This window comes from Loxodonta africana, chromosome 26 (assembly GCF_030014295.1).
Source record: "Loxodonta africana isolate mLoxAfr1 chromosome 26, mLoxAfr1.hap2, whole genome shotgun sequence".
In the NCBI taxonomy this organism is placed as follows: Eukaryota; Metazoa; Chordata; class Mammalia; order Proboscidea; family Elephantidae; genus Loxodonta; species Loxodonta africana.
The window spans coordinates 6707284-6720558 of record NC_087367.1 but is presented as its reverse complement, the minus strand read 5'-3'; the positions used below and the strand labels follow the sequence as shown (position 1 = coordinate 6720558).

Here is a 13275-nt window from a genome sequence, read left to right as displayed (position 1 = left end):
TCTGAAGCCTGTAGAAGAGCTGACAGTTGAAAAGTGAATGGCTGTGGTGGAGAGGGCCATAGCTTTTATCTGCTGAAATATCACCAGGAACCTCCAGATTCTCAGTACTGCCTGTCCACTGTCTCCCCGCTAGGACCACGTGACAGAGGCACTGAACTAGAAAGGTCTGACTTGTAAGATGGAGAGTTGTAATTTAAGCTCAAGAGGTCAGAATGGATGCTCATATTTGGAAATCACCCATATAGATACAATCACTGAAACCCTGAAAATGGATTGGTCACCAAGGATCAGAATAATAAAGACAAAGCTTTCAATAATGCCTCTGCTTACGGGACAGGAAACTCAAATGCCAAGAGCTATTTTTATATTAATACGTAGGAATATCACGAAGCAAAGGCAGAGTTTATATGAATTCTAAAGACAAATGCAAAATGTCACGAAATTTCACATTTGCAGCTGACCACTTTAGATTACACCCTCAGCCCTTTTGGAGGTATGAATGCTTTTATTCTCTGCTCTGTATTTAGCTTCTTAGGCTAATGATACACCCATGTGTTCATACAAAAAAAATGTTCCCTGCCTCAAATTCTGTAGTAAAATTGATGCTTCAGAAAAATGTATGTTGTATCCTGTGGTTTCACATGTGCCCTGGCTCCAATCATGCATCAAGCTGAAAGGTGCAGACATATACTTCCATCTGTTCCTTCAGATAACCCTGGAAGTAGGCGTTACGATCTCTCTTTTAGAGAAGAAACTGAAGATCAAAGAAATGAAGGGACTTGTCTATCACAGCTAGTGAGTGGAAGAACCGGGATTTGAACAACTGTGCGATTTCCATTATACTGTGGCTCTTCTCATTTAGGGGCAAGAAGAAGAGAAGACTTTAGTAAAGGTAAACTATGGTATACTACAGAGACTACCCACCCGCTGAGCTTCCCAGGCCCAAATCCCTGAGTACACAGATTCCACCCCCTCAATGGAGACACAAGTTATCAACAATCAAGCCCTGTCTCTGCCACCTCTCACAATTCTCCTGTTTGAACTCAATTGCCACTGCTTGTGAACTGTTTCACTAGATTGTTGTAACAGCCTTTTTTTTTTATTGTGCTTTAAGTGAAAGTTTACAAATCAAGTCAGTCTCTCCTACAAAAAGTTATACACACCTTGCTATGTACTCCTAGCTGCTCTCCCCGTACTGACAAAGCACACTCCTCCTCTCCACCCTGTATTCCCTGTGTCCGCTCAACCAGCTCCTGTTCCCCTCTGCCTTCTCATCTCGCCTCCAGAGAGGAGCTGCCCACATAGTCTCATGTGTCTGCTTGAGCCAAGAAGCTCACTCCTCTCCAGTATCACTGTCAATCTTATAATCCAGTCCAATCCCTGTCTGAAGAGCTGGCTTTGGGAATGGTTCCAGTCTTGGGTTAACAAAGGGTCCAGGGACCATGGCCTCCGGGTTCCCTCTAGTCTCAGTCAGACTGTAACAGCCTTTTTAATACTTACTTCTTGTCTCTATTCTCAGACTCTCCAATCCATACACCAAAAAGGCTATCAATAATTTTTTTTTTAATGCAAATCTGATCGCATTAGTACCCTGCTCAAATTTTTCAGCTACTCTGTATGGCACAGAAAAGCTTTTGTGAACTGGATTCTGACAGCCACTTCTCTGTTGCTCCTCCCTCCTCAATTAATTAAGCAGTGGCCTATACGAAATCAAGTTGAAATGCTAGAACTGCCCTGATAGATCGTAGAAGAAGGTGTCCAAAGGCTTAGGGAAATTGGCAAGTTAGAGTGGATTTATTGGGTTGGACTCATAGACACACAGAGTGCCCAGAGGACTCACCTTTCACCACAACAGTGAGGAACAAATTTGTGAAGGGAGCCCCAGCATTCTTGAGAGTGCTGTGATTGCTATTTTATGTCAGATTTGACAGTGGGAACTGCCCTAACTGAATTAAGACATCTAACTACAATGGAGAAACCCCGGTGTCATGGTGGTTAAGAGCTATGTCTGCTAACCAAAAGGTTGGCAGTTCAAATACACCAGGTGCTCCTTGTAAACTTTATGGGGCAGTTCTACTCTGTTCTATAGGGTCGCTATGAGTTGGAATTGACTCGACAGCAATGGGTTAACTACAATGGGGCTGAATGGACCCCAAGGTGGTAGAGGCTAAGTGACAGGACTTAATCATCAAATATGATTATCACATTTAATCATCACACCTCCCTGTTTTTGCACCTGCAGCTCTCACTTGCTGGTATTCCCCAGGCAAACATCTATTGAACCATTAAGTCTCAGCTGAAGCAATCATCTTTGGGAACTCTTCCTTGTTTCTCTCAGACTAAGATAATCTTCCCCCTTTATTTGCTATATTCTATGGTACCCTACACATACCTCCAAAAGTAATTACTGTACTTTACATGTTTACTTGTATCTCTCTTTTTTTACCAATTCCACAAGAGCAGGGCCCATGTGTTTTCACCTTAGTATTTCTGGTTATTAGCAGAAAACCTAGAACATGAGCACTCAGAGAAGCAAATGTTGAAATAACGAATGATGTGCAATATCAATAAAAATTAGCATCAAGTTTTCCCTGCCCCTGGATATGGCAGTGATAAAATGAATAATATTTTAAAGTGCCAAATGACTTAATACCTACATGTACTGTCTCTGTTCAACGTGAAAGAGATCCTTGCTTTCCATATTCTGCTCCAACAGTGTCCTGTTCTGTAGCATTAATGTCTGAATTTGATCTAGCAGATGTCGATTTTCTTCTTCTAAGTTTCCTTTAAGTTGGCTTAGCAACTGTTTAAATATAAACTTTTTTTAAAAAATCAACATTCATACTTAACATAAATCATCCAAAACATTTGAAAAACATAAAATACTTAGCAGAGACTTAAATCTTCTGCTATTTGAACATGAATGATAGCTATTATTAGTAATAATGACAGTTTAAGCACCGCGTTAAATACCGTACATATGTATTTTCTGGGTTAATTCTCTCAAACACTGGGTCTAACATATAATACATTTTCAAGTTCCAAAAACACTGCTTTCTTTCTTCAAAACTGTCTAACTTAGAGATTTAAGTAGAAGTCAGAAAGCCCAAAGCAGTGTTTAGTATCACGGGTAGAGCACGTTTAGTATCATCTGTAGAGTACAGTAAAAAAATGCAGATTTCTGGACCCCAGCATCTGGATTCAGAGTGGAGTCCAGATCTGTATGAAAAAACAAAAGCAAACAAACAAAAAAGCCCTTCAAAAAAAAAAGATAGATGAAAGAAAATTAGCATTATGAAAATTCTCAAAAGACACGGAAGAGCGGGAAGAATGACACCATGGGTACCCATAAACATCTAGGTCCAACAACTGTCAATGGTAAATCCAGTGCCGTCGAGTCGATTCCAACTCATAGCGACCCTATAGGACAGAGTAGAACTGCCCCAAAGAGTTTCCAAGGGGCACCTGGCAGATCTGAACTGCCGGCCCTTTGGTTAGCAGCTGTAGCACTTAACCACTATGCCACCAGGGTTTCCCCGTCAATGGTATACCTTGTTTATTTTACTTCTCTCTGTATTTTTAAACTGAAATGTAACATTTGATTGATTATAAAAAGGCTGCAGTTATTTTTCTCCCCTTATCTACATCCTCTTGCAATGTGGTTTCACACTCTTCCCATCAACAAGTAGAAATCTGCTTCCTCTCTCCTTGAATCTGGTATGGCTCTGGCCAAGAGAAGGCAGTGGACATGGCAGTGTGACAGTTTCCACCCCAGGCCTCAAGAGGCCTTGTGCCTGAATTCCACTCAGTCTCTTGGAAGCCTGATGCAGGATGAGAGCACACATGCAGGAAAGGAGAGTTCTCCCAGCTAGGCCACCCTCCACCAGTGTAAATATGTATGTACACCCACCATTGGCCCCAGAGTATCTGCCAGCCAACTCCTGTTGCAGGAGCAAGCTCTACCAAGATCAGCTGATCTTGGCCTGTATCAGCACATCTGTTCAATCAACCCACGACTTCAGAGCCAAAAATCAACGTTTACTGTCTGTTATCACTGAGGCTCTGTGGTGGTTGTACAGCATTATGTGTCAATAGACAGCTGATAAAACATGTATACAGAAAACAGGACAAATTTTAAATACACAGCTCAAAATGAAGACATATGTGAACATTAACTGCATCCAGACACATTTCTAGAGCTTTCTTTCAATCACCATCCCTTCCCACCAAGTTTAACCACTAATGCTGACATCTTGCACCACAGATTCATTTTTCTGCCTCCTCCAAATCATGTTTTTACATGACTTGGCCCCCCGCCAAGGGTGAACACTTGACCCAAGTTGGGCCAACCCGCCTTTCCCTTGGACTTTCTAAATTGAAAGTGAGAGAACCATTATTTTTTGGTGGCTGAAGCTGATGAGATAAAAAAATTCAGAAGCTACTAGAAGCAGCATAAAAAAGTCAGCCTGCTGCCAGAAAATGAAGCCTACAAAAAGGGTTTTCTTTATGTAGTCCTTGTTTCCAGTTATTTCTGAGGGCCAGTTACGCTCATGACTTTCCCAGAATTTAATTTTTTAATCCTTCTTTTTGATTCCATGGACTGATATATTTGTCTTCTTGCCTGAACAAGTTCAAGTTTGGTTTCTAACACTTGCAACTAAAAGCATCTTAACACAAAAACAAGGAAAACAAAAAAGCAATACCCCTTGCTAAGAAAAGTGTACATTCCCTAGCTATCCAGATTATTATTTTTTTGAAATAAGGGTGGTAAGAGATGAGACTTTAAATTTATTGAATTAATAGAATTCAAAATGAAAACAGCATTACGATCTGACCAATCACTTCAAAAATAAAGACGTTTAAATCTGACAATGCATACATTTTTTATACACTAATAAATCGACAGTTTTTCTGAATCTTACGGAAGTTCAATGCACCTAGTATCTCAAATACTAATTAAGAGATGATCAATAGTTCTACCAAAGCCCTATGCACAGAGGTGCTGAACTGGTGAGATGCCCCAAAGAACTATGCCTCATGAGATTAGTATATTAATTCAAAAGGACATAGATCACCAAATAATTTGTGATAGAAGTTAATATATGTCCTACTGCATTTATTCACATTTTGCGGGTAGAAATCATCTTAAAAGTTCCATATTGTGTTAACATTCCTTTTAACATAATTAAAAATCATGAAAATTGGGTCAGGAGTTCCCATCAATGGAGAAAGAATTTACTTAATATTTAGAAAGTTTAAGAGAACGGACCAAACCTCCAGTTTTCTCCATTAACCTGGAATAACGAAAGTGATGGCTGGTATATCACCATAAATTCAGTAACTGCAGTTTTCCTTACATATTAGGTGACAGAAATTATAAGAAATGTTCTAAGGAAGAGTTTACAGAATTGCTATTCCACAAGTTAAGGCTGTATTAAGTGTATGGCAGCAAATCTAAGAAAATATGGATCAACAGACATATTTTTTCATACCATTAAGAAAACTCATCTCTAAACTAATATAAGATGCATCCCTACTTCAGAGTTGTTAGAATGTGAAAAGATGAAATACGGTAAATTAACTACCTTAATGATTTCAAATTTTGAAATAGAAAGCCCTTGGCTACTTCAATTGAAGTATCTGTCAAGGGCATAATCACAAAAAGATAAAATTTAGTACAATCAATATTTAAGTATGTTCATCAAGTCATATTACTAATGCATAAATTACTGACTTAAACTCATAATTTTAAAATCTGCTGAGGATGGTTTCGGTTAACGTTAAGAAAAAAACAATTTTGCCCATGGTTGTAAAAAATGTAAAAAAACAAACGAAAAGTGGGCCTTTGTGGAAATTAAATTTTTTAGAGTCCACAAGATGGGGATGTTTACCCATGAGAATATAAGATAGAAGCATAAAAAAACCAAAAAAACCAAACCAAACTCGGTGCCGTCGAGTCGACTCTGGCTCATAGCGACCCTATAGGACAGAGTACAGCTGCCCCATAGAGTTTCCAAGGAGCGCCTGCTGGATTCGAACTGCCGACCCTTTGGTTAGCAGCTGTAGCACTTAACTACTACGCCACCAGGGTTTCCAGAAGCATAAAGCTGAACGTTTATCTCCAGTTGAAAAACTGGATTGTGGCAGGATATGTGCCTAGTCTCAAAGTGTTTCCTTTAAGATGGCTATCAGTTGCAGCAACAGGAAAAACAGTAACTATACAGTGGAGAAACCAGACAACACTTTGATTGATCAAAATAAACATCAGAGGAGCAGACACAAGTATGATGTGCCTCAGATATGATCACTGAGAAGGATATAAGATTACTCGTGTAGCATTTTGGTCAGGAATGCATGACCTGAATCTAAATATGAGGAAAATATCAAAGAAATCCAAACCGAGAAACATGGTACAAGATAACTGGCACGGTATAAAATAAATCAACTAAATGCAAAAAGGGATCCTGGACTGGAGGCGTGGGGAGAGAAATGCCATAAAGTCATTACAGGATAATTGACAAAAAATTAGAATATGAATTGTAGATTAGATAAAAGTATTGTATAAATGTTAACTTTCCTAAAATCTGATGAATGGTACCGTGGTTATCTAAGAAAATGCACTTGGTCTTAGGAAATGCACACTGAAGTAATCAGGTGTAAACAGGCAAAATATACGTAACCAACTCTCAAACTATTCAGGAAAAAAATATGACATATATAATACGTGAAAGAGATTTATAAAACAACTGTGATTTGAAGAATTGGTAAATCTAGGTTAGATTTATACAGGAGCAGCCTCCCAGACCACCAATGACATATGGGATCTTATCAAGACCCACTACGGCTGTCCCATTCCCAGGATGCCCTATTAAATTTCTCAAAGTGTGGTGGTCTATTATTTGCCCTAACCAGTTATTATAAAGTGGTTGACAAGTCTCCTGAGCTTGAGGCTTTTCTGTCCTCTGCTCTGAATCAAGTTAACCTCCTCCAGTAGCAAAGGGGCTGGTTTTCACACTTTGCCCCTTACCCTGGAAGAACTACCAGGTGTCAGAACCAACGACAGACTCAGTTTATTTCTCCTCCCCTTGGACGGGACTATATGACTGCCACAATGAACAGAAAGCAGGAGAAACAATGCTGCATGACTTCTGAGACTTTTATCTGGCTCTCTGGAGTCTCTGGAGCCCAGACACCATATCGATAGCCCAAGGGAGCCCACAGGGAGAGACCACCTGAAGAGGAACCGATGTCTCCACCTCATAGCCAGCATCAACCACCAAACGAGTTTAACAGAGAGGGCCTTCTGATGATTTCAGCTGAGGCCCTGCTGGAAGTGAAGCAGAGACAAACAGTCCCAATGTCCCTGTCAAGCTCCCAACCAATAGAATTGGTGAGCATCTTAAATGGCTGTTTTAACACCACTAAGTTTTAGGGTAATTTGTAACACAGCCATAGTAACTGAAACACTGTGTTTCACTTACTATGTTTATTGTCTGTTTCCTTCCACCAGAATATAAACTCCACATGGGTTGGGATTTTTCTCTCTTTGTTCTCTGACAGACAACAGGAGATCAATGAGTATTTGTTCATTAACCAAGTACATAAACTTAGAATGCACAAAGCATCTTGAAGTTAATGATAAAGGATAGTTTATCTGAATGATTTCTGAATTCCAATCATCCCTGACCAGCTCTTTGAGAGATGCTCACTGAACACATGCGGCCACTGCCATTCTAACATGACTCTCTATTCTAGGCGTGGCCTGATGCTCCAAGGAGGCAAACAGCTACTCAGCTTGTCACAGCTCACCTCGCACTGGTTGTTCAGCTTGGTAGATGTGATGTCCAACTGCTGGTATTGTTCCTTCAGCTTTGAGAATTCAGCTTCTAATCTCGTTTGTTCCAGTTTGGAATTATTTAGAAGACTCTTCAAATTTTTATGGTCAGTTTGTAAAACTTCAGTCTCTTTTAAAAGCTGATTATATGTATGATTTAACCTATAATTAGAAATCACGACAGAATAAAATTAGAGTCTCTTAATAGCTTTCACTGTAACTTCACTAGCCCTGTTGATGTTGAGTCAATTCTGACTCATACCATCCCTACAGGACAGAGTAGAATTGCCCCACAAGGTTTCCAAGGAGCGACTGGTGGATTCGAGCTGCTGGCCTTTTGATTAGCAGCCATAGCTCTTAACCACTGTGCCACCAGGGCTCCCACTGTAACTGACACAATATGAAAAGCTGTAAATAACATAACAGGCATACTTAGAAAATATAAAAGATTCTTTTGCCAGTTACCAAACTGATTAAGGAACAGTTTCTACTCTGTAAAATGTAGTTTAAAAAAAAAAATTCTGAGTACCTTTCCCTTGAAAAGAAATCTTTTGGCCTCTAAACATGTTGAAGATGTAAAGACACTCATAATTTTATCATATAAAAATTTAAAGTAACAGAAAAAAAGACCAATCCAGTTTCATTTTACAAAGAACTCGAAGGCTCTAAAATTCAATGTGAAACACAGATCAAGATGATTACTGAACCCCGTGTGAACTACTACACAGATCTACTGATGAGCAACAGGTATACAGGCTTACATCAAATTTTAGAGTTGCTGAAATTTCTGCAGTTGTGGCAAATCATTCACATTTATTCAACTGCCAGTTATTTTTGATAAATTCTGAATCTTTCGTAAAGATCAAGTTATAGCTTTTCCCTCCCTCACAGTTACACTTTCAGCATACGCTTCGCTCAGCTCTAAGAGCAGAGATTGGCAACTTTTTCTGTAGAGGGCCAGAGAGCAGATAGTTTAGGCACTGTGGACCACATGCAGTCTCTGTAGCACGTTCTTTCTTTTTCCCCTAGAAACGTAAAACCTGTTCTTAACCTGGGGCCTGCACAGAAACGGGCTGTGAACACAGAAAGGGGCTGTGAATGGGTTTGGCTTGCTGGGCCGATAGCAGTTTGCCAGCCTCTCTGTTTTGGGGCGCCAAGACCAGGAACCCACAAGAGAAGGAGGCAGGCAAGCAAAACTTTTGTTCAGAGCAATCTAATAGTTTACCTCACTCATTCCTCAAAGAACCTGATGCAGCTTACAAGAATTATAAATAATATTTTTTGAAAATTAAGACTTGGTAAAAAAATTTTAAAAATAATAGTAAATGCTCCATAAATAGGTCAACTCAATGAGTGAGTGAATGAATGCATGCTGAGTACAGAGCTGGCCAGGCTTCACTGACTCACATATACATCTGCATGGTCTATCAATACCTAGGGCATCAAAGATTTCTCTACTGATACGTCACTGCGGGAGGCGAACACAAAGAGGTATGACGTACAACGTCCTCAACACCATCTCTACGGCAAAGTCTACAGAGAGCTCCCTTGGAGCAGATTTTCACACTTTTCCTCAGCCAAAGCTGAGAACGTTAACACCAAAATGCAATTCACTGAACACAATCCTCAACAGGCCTAGACAACCTAGTCCAGGTAAGAAACTTTTCTGTTTTGGCATTACCTGAGTTTAAAAATTAGGCTATTGTGAGGAATGGACAAGCTATCATTCTTCAGACAATTCTTCATAAATACATATACATTTTTTGGTGAAACAGCTCTTTCAGGTTTTACTTAGAGCCTCTCTCCCCTTAGAACACAGATTAAAAAAAACCAAACCAAACCTGCTGCCGAGTTGGTTCCTCCCCATAGCAACCCTACAGGACAGAGTAGAACTGCCCCACAGAGCTTCCAAAGAGCTCCTGGTGGATCTGACCTGCCGACCGTTTGGTAAGCAGCCGTAGCTCTTAACCACTATGCCACCAGGGTTTCCAGAACACAGCCAGGAGTCCATAAACGCTGGGCAGGAGAAGGTTTCAGAAACAAAATGGTCCAATAGGACCACTGTTCCACTAAGCCTGGAGAATTTTCTGGGTCAAGGTCATCATGCCCAATTTCATCATTTAGCTTGAGTTCTTTCTCTGGAGGCTCCTCAGTAATGTATACAATGAGCTTCCTGGAAGGCCTAAGTTCATGAACTGTCCCGTTTTTTTTTTTGAATCCCAACAATAGAAAAAAAATTAGGTTCAAGATAGAACCTCTGACAGTAAACGTTTCTCTCCAGCACTGGGCATGAAATAATAAATGACCCTGTCCTTGTATTTTAAGGCTTGTCCTAATTTGGTCTTCTGTATATACTATACACACACATCCTCCTACGATCCTTGATTGTAGAGCCTGAGATTAAAATCTAAGTTCAAATTCCCTACCAGAGTATTTCTAGTTATAAACAACTGGGGGAAACCCAATTCAAAACTACTGAGTAAGAAAATGAAATGGCTCTGGAAGCTTACAGATTTTTTTTTTTTTTTTTAAAGAAACAGAGGTTTAATTCTAAAAACACACCACATTAAATTCATAACAACAGAATAAATAATAAATAACTCCATTTGAATTTTGTGCGCTGCCTTTAGCACTTCAGCTATGACAATTTAAGTGTAGGGCAGAAGTTCAGGCTATCCAAAAACTTCTCAAAAGTTTCTGAAAGTGCACCTTTGTAACTTCTGAAAATGCATCCTGATACAGCAGGCAGATTAACAGCTAAGAAGTTTTGCTTCCTCAAAGCTTTCAACTAAAAAACAATTGCCCTATGGAGGCCACTACCACATAAAACTTATAAATAAGTACAAATCAATCAACTAGGAAATGATAAGGCTGCTCACTTGTAGGAACTTCAAAAGACAGGAGTTGGGATACCAGGCTAGTGAAAAGTGAAAGACAAAAATCAGCTCTCGTTACATTCTGTCTCAAGAAGCATGTGAGTGCTATCAAGGTACAGAAACTTTATTATAAAATACAACTTAAAAACTTAAGTAGTTGAATAAAACAAAGTACGAAGAGAAAACAGAGAACAGGGTTCTTGTCTGAGCATTCCACACGAACTGTGTGATTCTGTTGGGAAAGCTGTGACTCATGTCTTTTTTCTTTTTTAACTGTAAAAGAAGCTATTTCAAATAGTCTACTCTAGTTTTCAAAATTCTGAGTTCAAATTATGATTGGCACTATAAAGAGGCAGTGTGTACACTCTGGATGAAATGGATAATACAGATCTAGCACATAAAAACGTTCATTTATTACCTATCATTTTCGCCACTAAGTTTCCTGTATTCTGCAGCTACAGTCTCATGGTTTTTGTTTTCAAGCTGCATTTTTTCCTGTTCTACTTTGAGCATTTTTTCCAAATCTTCTAATTGTCCTTTCTGTTTTAATAACTGATTGTAACTGGGGGGAAAAAAAAGAGACATTTGGTTTATAATATTTCCTCAGGGAAAAAATATTTTAGAAACGAAAGAAACAAGAATAATTTATTAATAAACATAAAACCCATGTAAATTTATATAAATTTTCTACATACATTATTTCTTACATCTTTATAACACATACAATTCATTGCACTGCTTGAAGAAAATTGGTTTTAAACTTACAACATAAGAGAACATGATAGGGCCCATGTTTCAGGGAACATCTAGGTCAACTGGCTTAACAAAATTTATTAAGGAAATGTCCTGCAGCCCACTTTGGTGAGTAGCATCTGGGGGTCTTAAAAGCTAGCAAGCAGCCATCTGAGATGCGTCAATTGGTCGCAACCCACCTGGAGCAAAGGAGAGTGAAGAACACCCAAGACGTAATGAAAATATGAGACCAAGAGACAGAAAGGGTCACATAAGCCAGAGGCTCCATCAGCTTGACACCAGAAGAACTAGATGGTGCCTGGCTACCACCAATGATTGCCCTAACAGGGAACACAACAGAGTCCCTGACGGAGGGGGAGAAAAGTAGGGTACAGAACTGAAATTTTAGTAAAAAGACCAGAGTTAATGGTCTGACTGAGACTAGAGGGACCCCAGAAGGCATGGCTCCCAACTATTAGCCCAGAACTAAAACCATTCCTGAAGCCAACTCTTCAGACAAAGATTAGACTGGACATAAAAAGATATAAAAGGATACTGGTGAAGAGTGTGCTTCTTGGCTCAAGTAGATACATGAGACTAAATGGACAGCTCCTCTCCAGAGGTGAGATGAAAGGGCAGGAGACACGAGCTGGTTGAATAGATACAGGGAATACAGGGTAGAGAGAAGGAGTGTGCTGTCACACTGTAAGAGAGAACAACTAGGGTCACACGTAACAATGTGTGTATAAGTTTTTGTATGAGAAAATGGTTTGAATTGTAAACTCTCACTTAAAGCACAGTAAAAAAAAAAAACGAGTACAAAAAAAAAAGAAAACACAATAAATTACCGATCTTCGAGATCTTTGTGTTCCACTTCAAGATTTTTGTGGGCAAACTTTAGAGTTCCGTGTTTAGCAATGAGAGATTCAAACTCTGAGGCCTGTCGTTCATGAAGAAGCTCCAGTTTTTCATGATCTTTGACCAGAGAATCGTAGAGAGATTTCAGGTCTTCTCTTTCTTTGATCACAGACTCATTTTCATTTTCTAAGGAAGACTGCTGGATTAGGAGTTGTGCATTCTGGTTCATAAGTGAGGTACTTTGAGAATTAAGGGTAGAATTTTCAACCTACAAGAATGCATATTGTCATCAGATGTACTGTTCTTTTTTAAAAATTAAAGATTACAATGTTAACCTTAGAAGTTTGACATCATAGCAGATATGCTCATATACTGGCAAATTTGGATTTTTAGCTTCTCAAAGACTAAGGCTACCATTTAATTTTTGATTTGTGCTTTGAAAAATATGTGTGTGTGTCTAGGTTCAGATTTCTTTTAAATGAAGGTGAACTGCAAAAATTTGTATTTTACATATCCTAAAGTACAGAATTGGAAACACTAGTTGATCATTTTCTAGAATTTGGAAGCTGAAAGAACTGAAAATTTACTTGTGAAAATTCAATTGGAACATCTCTCAAGAGTCTAAATTAAATTAGTATTTGCTTTACTACCTGGAAAAGAGTTACGGGACGAACAACTTTTAGATTCGGAAAGGGAACTTCTTTTGCTCTTTACGAGGTTTCAGAGAGCTGCACTTTTCTCCACCTGATTGTTTTATTTGAAAAGACATTGGCTGGTGGCATTGAGTAAAAGATGTATCCTTTGAACTAAGGACAAGTTTAAAGACAACATTACCATGCTGTGTTATTTTCAAATAACTAATCTGATAAGAAACTTGTAAAAATGAAATAAGGAATGGTATGCTACAACCATACTCAAAGAGTTTCTACCTGATTAGTTATAATCAACTTACTGAAATGAGGGAAAGATCACAAT

At 39.0% G+C, this 13275-nt stretch overlaps 1 protein-coding gene across 24 annotated transcripts in view; it reads right to left on the bottom strand.

Annotated features, from left to right (window-relative positions):
• CCDC88A (coiled-coil domain containing 88A) overlaps window positions 1–13275 on the bottom strand; it is a 134557-nt gene that overhangs the window by 22143 nt on the left and 99139 nt on the right. For 16 of the 24 annotated variants that reach the window (XR_010319468.1, XR_010319467.1, XM_064277049.1 and 13 more), the window contains exons 20-23: window positions 12291–12568; window positions 11129–11272; window positions 7810–7996; window positions 2658–2818 (exon numbers count right to left, since the gene is read on the bottom strand). Coding sequence is in view for 22 of the 24 variants with exons in the window: in XM_064277049.1 (XP_064133119.1) it covers window positions 2658–2818; window positions 7810–7996; window positions 11129–11272; window positions 12291–12568 (770 nt within the window). In the remaining 2 variants the exon portion in view is untranslated. The remainder of the gene's footprint in view (window positions 1–2657; window positions 2819–7809; window positions 7997–11128; window positions 11273–12290; window positions 12569–13275) is intronic. The other 8 variants (XM_064277050.1, XM_023557205.2, XM_010597253.3 and 5 more) reach the window with 2 other exon arrangements.